This window comes from Aspergillus vadensis, assembly GCF_003184925.1.
Source record: "Aspergillus vadensis CBS 113365 unplaced genomic scaffold BO88scaffold_19, whole genome shotgun sequence".
Lineage (NCBI taxonomy): Eukaryota > Fungi > Ascomycota > Eurotiomycetes > Eurotiales > Aspergillaceae > Aspergillus > Aspergillus vadensis.
Window position 1 is genome coordinate 590,956 of NW_020292057.1, and position 11,526 is coordinate 602,481.

Consider the following 11,526-nt stretch of genomic DNA (forward strand, 5'->3'; position numbering starts at 1 on the left):
GTAAAAAAGAGCATATCATGGATGAGGATAGATCGATACCACCTACTACTTGTTAGTATGGGCTGGTCTCAGTATTTCTATCTGCTCGATGTGACATATATATATTTTGTCCTCCGACATCATGGTACTACCAGTACTGGAAATAACAATGTAGACCATCAAAGTTTCATAGTAGTAGTATTCTAGCTCCGCATTGAGTACTTTGAGGTTATGACATATATCCGATCATTGATCTATTCGTGACGGACAGCTATATACACCCCGTAAATCGGTCGTATCTCATCAAGAACATGGCATAAGGCGTGTCATCATCAGCATCCTTAAGGTCTAGTTATCATCATGCTTCAACTCGACCGTAATAATCAGGGACAGAATGAAGGTCGTTAAAATGATCTACCAATGTTAGTAATATCCCCTGACATAAACACAGCGAGTCAGAACTCACCAACCCAATCAACACCCCAATACAGTTCAGCTCCCAACCCCCCGCATATACCGTCCCCAAAGCCACCACATTCTGCTGCTTCCAGAAGCGATACGCGCCCATGGCAGCTATCAGAATTGCCACGCTATAACAGCTAACCGCCAGGGGGACCCCCACTTCATAGAACCCCAATGCTGGATCCGGCGAAGCTAAATGCTGGAGTCGAAATAATTGGGCGATCAGCACACCTTGCATGGCGACCATGACCGATGTACGAATGTAAGCTAAGAAAGTTCGCTCTAAAGCTAAAAAGCAATTGGAGATGTCAGCAACAGCCTTGCATTTCTTCTGCGTTGTTGTTGGTGAATGGATGACCTCGTGATTGCCTGGCGCCATAGCCACGTGCGATTGCGCCATTTTAGTGGCATCAATAGTCATTTAAGCATATATCGGATGGAGCAATCTGCGAGGTATATATCAGAAAGCGAGGTGCCCACTCACCAAAATGATCCCGATTACTCTTCTGCGGCACCGTCAGCACCACATTTCGCGTCCAAAAGCGACGAATTCGTCCCGTCACCCCCTTGCTTGTATCCTCCCGGTTGGAATGAGTGGTGCGGGAAACGGTCCGATGTGTGCGGATACGATATTCGCCCGAGGAGATCGATTCGGTTGAGAAGCCGGCCTCATCGTCATCTTGAGTGGCTATATTGCGGAGTTCGAGGGCATCCAGGTCGTTATCGGTGCTTCTGGCGTCGTCGTCATCACGATGAGGTCGTTGAGCTGTGTGGCAGGCAGCTGGTGGGGTGAGAATCTCCTCGCGACCGGTCGCTGCAGCGATCGCCTTGTCCGGTGCAGAATAATGGTCCTGGCGATCGACCATGATGTACAGTAAGCTTCTTAGCTCTCGCACAGGAAGCTGTGTGACATGCTACTACTGCTGCTTCTGGGGGAAAAGATGGGAAAAGGAAAGGGTCGATGCGGTGAAGAGGCGTCACTGCTGGCTGGCAGGTTCCTTGGTTTGTTGGTCGGCGACTCTCCCCTGCTTCCCCGGCCGGCGCTTATCTGATTGGGTTCGGATACTCGGCAGTGGCAGAGCTTATTGCTCTTCCAAGTTTGTTGCTATCAAGGAATCGCCGATTGATCGATTTTATTCGCGAATTGACTTCGCCAGCGGGTATGACGTAATAGATTTGGAAGGACTATCTGCTTGATTATTTCTATTGAGATATAACTTCACGACAACGAGGAACTATCTTGACTAGAATCAAATCTCAGAAATCCCTCTGACCATCACGCTAATTATCCCCTCATTCAACCCCGGACCCTAACTCCGCTAATGCTCCACCCAAGCTAACACTGAGCACACTATGCCGTGTTAATGCTCACCCACTCCTCCTGCTTATCGCCGAAAAACACCGATTCTGGCTTTGACACAATGTCAAACAGCGCTGCTTTCAGATACGCTTTACCCGGCACCTTTGGCGACAACGTAAACAGTGGGCTGTTTACAAGCTGCATTAGCATGTGGTTTTAGGAACGAAGCAAAACCAACAACTGACCTTCCACAACTGGAGCAAAAATGACGCTACAAAGACCGATTTAGCTTGGCACGCTTCAACTAGTGCCCTTAAATTGACGGGAACCCACCTGGACGATGTTCCGCGAAGAAGTGTTGGGATCGCTGTAGATCTTCATTGCCTGGCTGGGGTCTTCGATGGTCATGTCACTTTGATTGATGAAGTAGTTGATTGAGAAAGCTGATTGGGGTTAGCCCTGGGCGGCTACTGCGGGGTAGAGATGGAAAGCGAAGACATACAGCCTCCTCCAGCTTTCTTGCAGTTGATGCTGCAGATTATGCAATCAGCTTAGATCCTATACTAATGGTTGATTGGTATGGGAGTATAAAATCACCAGTGGCAGGCTACACTCCTTTCCGGCTGTGCCGGCAGGGTGATGGAGACGCTGGTGCAGTTACAACGGCCGGTGTAGGGCATCGTTGAGGTGCTGTAGATGGATGTGGAAGATGGAGAGTGATGACTCGATTCGTGGCAGCTTGCCGGGATTTAAACATCAAAGTCAGGGGCAGGAGAAGTGGAGCATTGTCCATCCACATTTAAACCCACGTTATACACCAGCAATTCGGAGTTGAACCGATTCAAGGTGTGCCTCGTCAAGAGGTCCTTCTCCACTCGAGTGGATTACCCGATGATGGATTGATAATCAGCGTTTGCCGCCGGTTCCGTTGATGCCATGTATGCCTGAGGCTGCAAATGATATATTGAGCATCTCTTAAGCCCGACTATTGTACTTTTGCCAGGCGGATGATACTATCTTATCAAGGCTCAAATGGAATATATACACAAATTGAATGACTAGGAATAATTATATAACACCGTAATAGCAGAGGTTGCGTATTTTACCTTGGCCATGAGGCGCATACTAAGCCCACCATCTTCTTATTTAATAAGTCTGGAGCATTCCATTGAAGGCCTGATAATCAACAGTCCTTCGAAGAGAGCCTATACCATACATGGAGCTCAAGCAGTAACATGTTTGACAAGCCCCAAAGTGCCACGTTCGATATTGGGCGCCATCCCATTCACAATATCAACCGTGAAACTGTTCAGATCCAGAATCCGGTTCATTCGGACCATTTTCATCATAACCTCATCGCACTGGTTACTCTCGGAGTATGTAGCAGCAGCGCCCCTAGCGGTAAAATCCGCAGCCTGACTGCTGTCGAGGTCCGCCAGACATCCGCTCTCAACCTTGCGAATCACCCGGGTGCAAAACTCCACTGACCTGTCCACCTCTGCCTGGGTCAATTTCCCACCTGCATCAACTGTCCCCTGAATAATAGGCCGAAAATGGTCAAATGCCACATTGAAGGTCGCTTCGTCCAGCCCGTTCAAAACAGCCTTTTCCCTACCATGGATCTGCTCCATTGCACTGCGCACCACCAACAAGAACCGCGTGTAGGCCTCGCCAACTTTGCTCGAATGCCATTCACCAGCCTCCTCTTCGGCGCAGTCACCCCTGAGACTCGCGCAAATAGTCACTGCTGCTGAAAGCCCGCCCGTCATGGCAAGGTGTACGCCCGACGAGAACAGCGGGTCGATAAAGCAAGCCGCATCACCCGCAACACGTGCGAAGGGGTGTGAATACGTACTCGCACTATACGACCAATCTGCCGCCGCCTTGATTTCCGAGGATACAAGTTCAGCACCACTTAGCAGCCGCGCAATTCCCGGCGTATCCTGCAAACAAGCAAGATAAAAGTCCTTGCTGGACTCAGACCCATACGCCCGCTTCTTCTCTGCAACCCGGTCTTGCTTCAGCGTAATCCCAACAGAGACCGTGCCGTCATGCAAGGGGATAAACCAAGCCCACCCGCTCCCGTCTGTTACGGCCTCTGAGAACGGATCTCCTTCCCCTGGCCCATACGTGCCTGCACCCCGCCAGTATCCCCACAGTGCCATGCTCTGCAGCTGTTTGTTATGGATCCGAGTCTTCATGTATCGATTGCTCATTAGGCCGGCACGCCCGGAAGCATCAACTAGATATTCGAAGTGGATTGTACCGGTGCTGCCGTCCTTTTTGCGGTTCCAGGTTGCGGATACCGGCCTTCTACCCAAGTATTGGTCTTGGCATTCTTGTTTGGTGCCTGTGTTGCTGATGGTTGGAGCGAAGTCAAGAGCCTGCACTTTCACACCATCAAAGGCGGTTGCGCCGCTCAGCTCGGCGTGTCTGAATAGAATCTCGTCTGCTTCAGAGCGGAGGACGTTCCACGCATGGTTGCCTGCTCCACCGGCTCCGACAAAATCTGTGTCTGCCGAAGCATTAGCCACATACGTTGGGGCATCTTGAAGCACATGCACAGGACTTACAGCCCGGTTGCTTGGAATTGAATTTGAATGTTGCGCCATTCTATATTGTGAGATCTATGTGTTAGTCGGATTCTAAGAGTAGTGTATAGGTACTTGGCACGGGTGAATGAGGGATATGGAATAGATACCTTACGCAGAAAACCGCCAGCGTTGAACTTGTCGTAACAGTCTATAAAATCCAAAAAGTACCTCACCGAGGGCAGAAGGCTTTCTCCAATATGGTAAGGAGGGAACTCCTCTGCTTCCAGTACCACAGTGTCAATGCCCTCTCGGGCCAGCACAGAGGCCGCATAGGAGCCCGCGGGTCCGCCCCCGATCACGAGAACTGTGCAGGTTTTGGGAATTGACATATTGGTAAGTAGGAATGTTTCTTGCTAAATGCAAAGTTACTTTGGCAGACATCGCCATTACCAGGGATCAGGACAGGCTTTAGTAGCCTGACGGTCCACGGAGTTTGGGGTATCTAATTCGTATCATCGCACTAGATACAAGCAACAGCGGCTCAATAGTACGTCACCAGCTCATGAGGTCGACATGCCGAGTTGCGTAGTAGTGTTTCATCTCGTTATACCGTACATATCATCGAGATGCAAACGGCTCTATTTCTCTGTCGACTCTGTCGACAACCAAATGACTCTCTGAACCGGCATTTTGGCAGCATACCAATGGATGTCACGGGAGTTACACAGAATCAAAAGCAATGTTACGCAGAGATCAAGTTTCGAAGATCTTTCCCCGAACAGAGGAAGATAGGACCTGGGTTGCGTAACCAACAGGATCATGGGAAGTGTATGGCACAAGGAACGCTCTACTAGACGGATTCAGAAGCACACTATTTGCGTACTTACGTTGCTCCTTGGTGTAGCATGAGCAGCTGTACGTGTCATATACTACAACTCTAGGCGTTTCATGAAAGAGCTCGAGCCGTAAAGAAGTCTGCAGCCGGTCGGCCGGACGGCCGGACGGGTTTTTACATTCCTTCTCGGATATACTATTGAGAATGAGCCCCCCGCATTTCCACTCGGCACTTGCTTTGCAGAAATTCCTGCCCTATTCCCATCAAAATACCTGGCGCACTAGCCCATTCGATTGACCATACAATTGACAAACAATGGACCAGGCCGATGCACCTGTTTCCGGTTCGGGTAAGAGCACCTATTACCCTACCTACTGACCGAGAGGAAGTAGGATCGTCAGTTCCGCTGAGGAATTTCAGAAAGGCCCAGAGAGTTTCGTAGCGTTGGGGTCACGAAGATGTACCATAAGACCTACCCTCTTCAGTGGATTGTTGTTCTAGACGTGCTATCATCTGCCGGCGGGGTTGTAGCCCGTAGAATGCATCTCCCGAGGGGCTATATACAAACCATGTGACTGGCTTGTACCGGTGCAGGGATTGCTACGTTACAGAAGAGCGGTCTTGGTAAAGTTGACCAAGGCCAGGATTTCCCTCCTTTGCGGTTTATGCCTTACTTGATGGCTCATATCCAAAAGTTTTCGCACGCGGGATGAGAATCATCTAAGGTGTTGCTTTAAAGTGGCATACCGATAGAGATAAGTGTCCAGCACCCATAAAGGAATGACAGAGACCGGTAGGTAATGGGGCTGCTGAAGAATCCTTCAAAATTAATTGTTGGGGTTGGTTCAGGAGTGAGTTCCTACCGCGGCTTATCGAAGAGGAAGATTCCAAAGAGAAGACGTTGCTAACCCATGTTCGGAGATTTGCATTGCATGATCAAGGTGCTCAAGTTGTACAAGTAGAATTACTGTTTTTGGAGTTTCCAAATCCGGCGAGATTACTATGCTCTCATGTTCCATCAAGAAGGCCACAGTAGTTGAAAGCCGCGATCAACTGCTTCATTGCCAGTATAGTCGGCGAAGCCACCTGCAAATTCAACATGGGGAACCTATAATTTGCAGCCAGATACTTAAAATATCATAAAAAGTATGCGATACCAGTGACAAGGAAGATTCTATAGTGAATTGAGCAAGGTACTCATGTAATCTGAATAATTTGCCCGGGGCACAGAGCACAACTGTTGCTCTGGAAGGGATCTCGTAGGTAGCTTACGTCATGCCAAAGAATAATGCACACTACCCATATTCTAATTTGAGCAAGTACAGGTAGTTTGAATGCGTATATAGGTGGGGCTCAGCGCTTCTTAAGTCGTTTTGACTCTCCACTCCTTGCCCAACGCTGCAGCCGAACATTTATATCATGCAAAATGCTACACATATAAACTGCGACACGGTACATACTGTGTAATGGGAAATAGTATGACAGTCTAGTGAGTAGATTGAGGCCAAGCTAGCCTATTCCCGGTTAGACATGCAGGCCTTTTCCTAACTCTCACTCAAAACGGTGCTTTCTATGGTGAGTTGTGGAACACCTACAAAGAAAGTCGGCTGTATAAATAGGTCCTCTCTCATCCATCCGAGATGAATTATCGCATATCAATTTGGCGTCCAGTACACCCCTCATATAGCGAGCTTGGAAAGCCTTGCGTCAACGAACTGCAATCATGACCGGAATCATGAACTATCTCCGTTGGTCTCGAGCGACGGACTCGGGTATCGAGATGTCCGCTACTATCACAGCAAGCTCGTCATCGCCTAGTTGGGGTGTGATAGAAATCAAAGATTTACGCGATAAGGACAACAATCCTGTGGACTTTACCAAGGATGACTATCTTGGTATTGCATTGCTATCGCCTGTCAAAGTCGAGGATACAGAGGTCAATGTTTCAACTGATCCCTGGTACGATTTTACATGTGAGGTTAGCAATTTCTCGAGCGGTAACGATGTCGAAGTCCTTGTGAAGATCACATTCAAGCCTAACTGGGATGGGGAAGCCGACAAGTTCCAAGTCAAAGATGTTCAGCTGGAAATGGCTGGCGATCCTCAAGATGACCACTACAAAACCTCGGTGCGTCTATGGAAGAATTTTCTGCCCGATGAAACCGGTATCGTCCCAATCGTGTGTGACAGCCGACCGGATGGGATTCCCTACTCCAACCAAACGGTGGTTTTCACAAACGATGATGGGATCATCATGAAAGAGGTGCCGTTCGGTCAAAAGACTGAGATCACCTTGAACCGGGGCAACTACGGAGTTGCTGCTACAGAAGTTTTCACGGACGATGAAACCACCGTTGCCGCCGCGAAGGCTCAGCCAGACCAAGTGGAGGTCAAACAGGGGACTACAAGCTCAGATGTCAACGTTACGTACGATGTTCATCATTACAGCGCGACAGACGTTGTAATTGACAACATATCCGGGCTCGAGGGAGAGGAAGTGCATGTCAAGTTCAGCAGCGAAGACAGTCTGCTCCATGACTTTTGGAGTTCTGTTCCACAGACCACAAAGCCACGTCGAGTACTCCCATCGGATGGCAACGCAACTATTAGCGTTGATTCAATGATCGTGAATAATGTTCAATATGACTTCACTCCGAAGCAGATTGATTTATCAAGCAATGAATCTGTCTTGTTTACGGCTGGCGATGTTATTCAGCATCAGATAGAAGCCTCGGGTGCCGTCAAGCTACCCATCCAGCTGAAAAAGACGGGCTCAATAACCGCAGGAACAATGGTGGTGCACCTCATTCAGAAAAACACCCGCCTTATCTACATGGAAAAGGTAGACATGAACGAAGAGTATCCCCAGTTCCAGGTATTGGTGGCCCCAGGGGATTACGAAGTGCAGGCAAATCGGTTCATCGAGAATGGAATCTTGTATAAACCCACATTTGACCCCAGTATCGCCGTCAGCGAAGATGGTAGTACTGAACTGGAACTGCAGGTGGAACTCGTCGTCAATCTCAATGTCCCTGGCTTCCCCAACTTTTTGAGTTTCGGTGCCTGCACCCGGGACCTCAGCGAACCTACGAAATCGGAAGACACCGACAACGACTTAACAGACTTTGTGGAAGCTGGTGCATCGTCAATATTCAAATATGCTGGTCAAGGCGGCGACGGTGACCCCGAAGTTGATCTAACAGAGGCTCTAGAATGCACACCAAGAGTGATTGCCCTTGCGAGCGATATCGAAAAAGCCATCGGAAGTGATCATACTGTCCTGCCAGTGTTGATCTCATATACCTGCAACTTTTCTGGGGGGAACGATGTCCTGACAGACACCACCAGACACCGACATAGCCTTGGAAATTTCATTCAGTCGCTACAACTTACCATGAAGAGTGACCAGGCGCCACGCTCTCTACGCGCTGCGTACATCCTCAACCCCGATTTCATCGGCGAGTGCCAGAAGCGCGGGTACGAAGCGGACTCAGAAGTAGCGTTCCTCAATGCTTTGAAAGAAGCCCTTGAATTCCGGGGCGAAGCAGATAAGGTCGAGCTTATCCCTACCGACATTGACGATACCCTTCGTGGATATGTACGTGCACTACACTGGCTGGTGCGGACTCTGACAAAGGATCCCGACACCGGTAAGCCTGCCGTTTCGCTCGGGTGGCAGGTCAATCTCTGGGCAGGAGAAGCCGCCGGTGCAGTGTGGATTTACACGGACGAAAACCAGGCATCGGACAAGGCGAAGAAAACAGCCGACTACTTAGATGAACTTGGGGTATGGCCCAAACAAGCCTCCCCGCAGGCGGATGATGATGAGCTAGCTCCCCTCGACTTTATGGCTGTTGATCGCTGGGAACGCGATGATTACAGAAATGATAGCTACCCCAAATTCTTCTGTTTTGCTCCGCGCGAATGGAGCAGGTACTTTGACTTCTGTGAAACGCTTGGCGCAGAACTGCATGCCCCGATCATGCCTTGGCAGGTGTCAGCAGCTCGTACGCCAACCTTCAAAGATGACGTTTCGAACAATTTCTCGACAGCACAGCATTGGGGTACCGGGGGCAGCTGCATTTTGGGTGATCCAGGTATTGGATCCGAGTACTACCGCATCCACAAGAAGATCTTGTCGCTGGGATTGGATGAGGTGCAATTTCACGTTAAAACCGTGGAAGAGCTATGGAAGCGCTCCCAGCCCTTTGATATCAGCATTCCAGGTTATCAAGGCCTCCATTTGCGGGGAATCTTCGCTGTCCTGCTAGGTGGAGGTGACACAACTGGCATTGTGAGTAGTCTTCCTCAGGCTGGCGAGAAGCAGGATGCTTGGGTGCGGGAAAGACTCGGAGAATATATCAAGGACCCGATCTATTTCCAAACCGATTGAGGACGGAGCGTGTTATCGAATGCTACAACTGAATTCAGGACATCGTTGTCTGCCGTTTATGCCGTTACTGTGATTTTCGGGTTTCTAATGTGGCACTAGCCGCCTGCACTTAGGTTTAGGTGGAACTTGCAAGCTGTGTTCAGGATGGAACAGAATGACTACGTTTTGAATGCTGAGGGCTAGTGCTAATGATTATAGCTTTTGAACATTAAGTTCTGTGTTCGTAATCATGTTTATGATCGAGAATGGAAGAATGTTTATTGTTGTTGTGCTTTTTGTTGCATCAGAATGGCGAGTGGGATGTCTTCCTCGTCGTAGAATTCGACGTCCTCTTCGACCCCAAAGTCACGTAGTCGCTCGCCCTCAGAGTTCTTCCATCCTTCCTCGCCATCTTCGGGCTCAGTACTATAACCCGGCGAAGATTCCCGAGAGGAGCCGCTCTGATATATTTCTTCTTGGGCCCGATCATGGAAGCGCTTACGACGTCTGATTTCCTGGCTAGCTCTCGGCGCCCCACTGGGGCTATCAGTGGTCCTTCCGTAAATTGCTGGAGTCTGGGGCTCGACATCATCTATGGCTGTTCTGGCTGTAACCGGGATTCTGTCTGGGTCGGGAGGTGGCCAGGTAACATTAGGATCTATTTTGGGGTCAGTCCGTCATTGATGTAGGCGCCATATAGCAAGTTTCACTAACCTTCAAAGTCGTTAACTTCGAACTCTAATCCTGTCCGACGATCAGGAGTTCTGGCCAGCGGCCAAAACCAGCTCAGAACCTAAATAGCAGATTAGCTTGCAGCGAAGAAAAAGTATATTGATAAAAATCAACCAACATTTGCAGTTCCACCCATTCCAGCCTTGATGTTGGACCAGATTCCGATATCATACGGAAACTCTTGCTTTTTTATTCGGATCCTGACGCCACCTGGTCCAGTCAAATACCCACCGAAGTGACGAGACCGACGAACCAGCGTTTGATGTCGTTCAATTTCCCATTCTTCGATGGTCGTCGTATTGATGCTCATAGACCAGATGGTCCGACCGAGGAGGATCATGAGAAAGAAGACCGTAAAGCTGTTCACTACGAGGAGAACAAATAGATGGCCCATCTGCAGCGCACTAGGGCCTAAGTACTATGCAACATCTGCATCAGCTTGCGTCGTCTTGTCTAGAGTTATCATCTTACGCTCGGACGATTCCGGGAAGCCCAAATTATTGACGCTCTTTCATAGAGAAGGGTTTCGAGATAAGACATTCCTGTTACGGCGTAGAACAGGAAACGCACGAAGTGAGGGAACGTGAAGTGCGAGACACAGTTAGAGGTCCATGGGCAATGATGGTCCATCTTTGGGATGCATCTGCAGCTGGCATCAGTATGACGCCCTAGCTATTGGTATGACATAACTAACCTTTGGCACGTCCGACAATGGTGGGCTCTTGGCGGCTTGTATGCCTCACATTTACGGCACCATCGTTGACGACCACTAGCACGGTCGGCTTCGAGTTGCTTACTGTCTAATGGCTTCCAATCTTTGGAAATGCGACCAGGATCTACAGTGCAAGTTCGATAATAACATATCCAGATGCACAGGGCAAAGATGTTGAGGCGCCATAGCTCGGTGTCCCTGAGCGGAGCTGGCTCGAAGTACAGAAAGAAATACTGCGAGCTGTATGCGAGGAAGCTAATTAAGATGCAAACTGAAGGAATCGCCAGTTGCGACAACCGGAATGAAGAGCTAGCCATGCTGGTTGCATATCACATCTCCGAGTCCAACCACTGGCAGCACGCGATGAATGATGGAGAGGCAGACAAGACAGAATGTTGTCGATGTTGACAAGCCACGTGGTGTGGCTGACTCAGCGCACGTGATCAATGAGCCATGTTGTGCGTGGAAATACTCCTTCACTCATTCTCCGTCTCCATTGAGCATCCAGGACAGTCTATTGCATCGTATACTTCATCTAAATTCTGTTATATAGTATATATTCTGAAACTACTCATCGGTATTCTTGTTCAAGGCCACCCA

The 11,526-nt window shown here is 49.2% G+C and overlaps 5 protein-coding genes across 5 annotated transcripts; 1 reads left to right on the forward strand and 4 right to left on the reverse strand.

Annotated features, from left to right (window-relative positions):
* Nucleotides 1-83: 83 nt before the first annotated feature.
* Nucleotides 84-1,501, reverse strand: BO88DRAFT_445332 (DUF202 domain-containing protein). Its single transcript, XM_025710200.1, has 3 exons — nucleotides 926-1,501; nucleotides 446-729; nucleotides 84-393 (listed from the first exon to the last, which is right to left on the reverse strand). The coding sequence occupies exons 1-3, from the start codon at nucleotides 1,305-1,307 to the stop codon at nucleotides 328-330; spliced, it is 732 nt and encodes a 243-aa protein (XP_025560736.1). The 5' UTR covers nucleotides 1,308-1,501; the 3' UTR covers nucleotides 84-327.
* Nucleotides 1,502-1,558: 57 nt separating this feature from the next.
* Nucleotides 1,559-2,569, reverse strand: BO88DRAFT_369708 (GFA family protein). Its single transcript, XM_025704151.1, has 5 exons — nucleotides 2,339-2,569; nucleotides 2,244-2,272; nucleotides 2,075-2,184; nucleotides 1,987-2,012; nucleotides 1,559-1,928 (listed from the first exon to the last, which is right to left on the reverse strand). Exons 1-5 carry the CDS (start codon nucleotides 2,419-2,421, stop codon nucleotides 1,793-1,795), a joined length of 384 nt encoding a protein of 127 aa, XP_025560737.1. The 5' UTR covers nucleotides 2,422-2,569; the 3' UTR covers nucleotides 1,559-1,792.
* A 395-nt stretch (nucleotides 2,570-2,964) lies between these two features.
* Nucleotides 2,965-4,664, reverse strand: BO88DRAFT_345188 (uncharacterized protein; the record flags this gene model as incomplete). The annotated part of the gene is made up of 3 exons (XM_025703285.1): nucleotides 2,965-4,256; nucleotides 4,306-4,354; nucleotides 4,443-4,664. 3 exons carry the CDS (start codon nucleotides 4,662-4,664, stop codon nucleotides 2,965-2,967), a joined length of 1,563 nt encoding a protein of 520 aa, XP_025560738.1.
* Nucleotides 4,665-6,824: 2,160 nt separating this feature from the next.
* BO88DRAFT_467225 (uncharacterized protein) lies at nucleotides 6,825-9,515 on the forward strand. Its single transcript, XM_025711505.1, has one exon. It carries the CDS (start codon nucleotides 6,834-6,836, stop codon nucleotides 9,501-9,503), a length of 2,670 nt encoding a protein of 889 aa, XP_025560739.1. The 5' UTR covers nucleotides 6,825-6,833; the 3' UTR covers nucleotides 9,504-9,515.
* Nucleotides 9,516-9,677: 162 nt separating this feature from the next.
* Nucleotides 9,678-11,287, reverse strand: pfa4 (putative palmitoyltransferase with autoacylation activity Pfa4). The gene is made up of 5 exons (XM_025712716.1): nucleotides 10,909-11,287; nucleotides 10,686-10,857; nucleotides 10,333-10,632; nucleotides 10,197-10,275; nucleotides 9,678-10,140 (listed from the first exon to the last, which is right to left on the reverse strand). The coding sequence occupies exons 1-5, from the start codon at nucleotides 11,241-11,243 to the stop codon at nucleotides 9,761-9,763; spliced, it is 1,266 nt and encodes a 421-aa protein (XP_025560740.1). The 5' UTR covers nucleotides 11,244-11,287; the 3' UTR covers nucleotides 9,678-9,760.
* Between the last annotated feature and the right edge of the window lie 239 nt (nucleotides 11,288-11,526).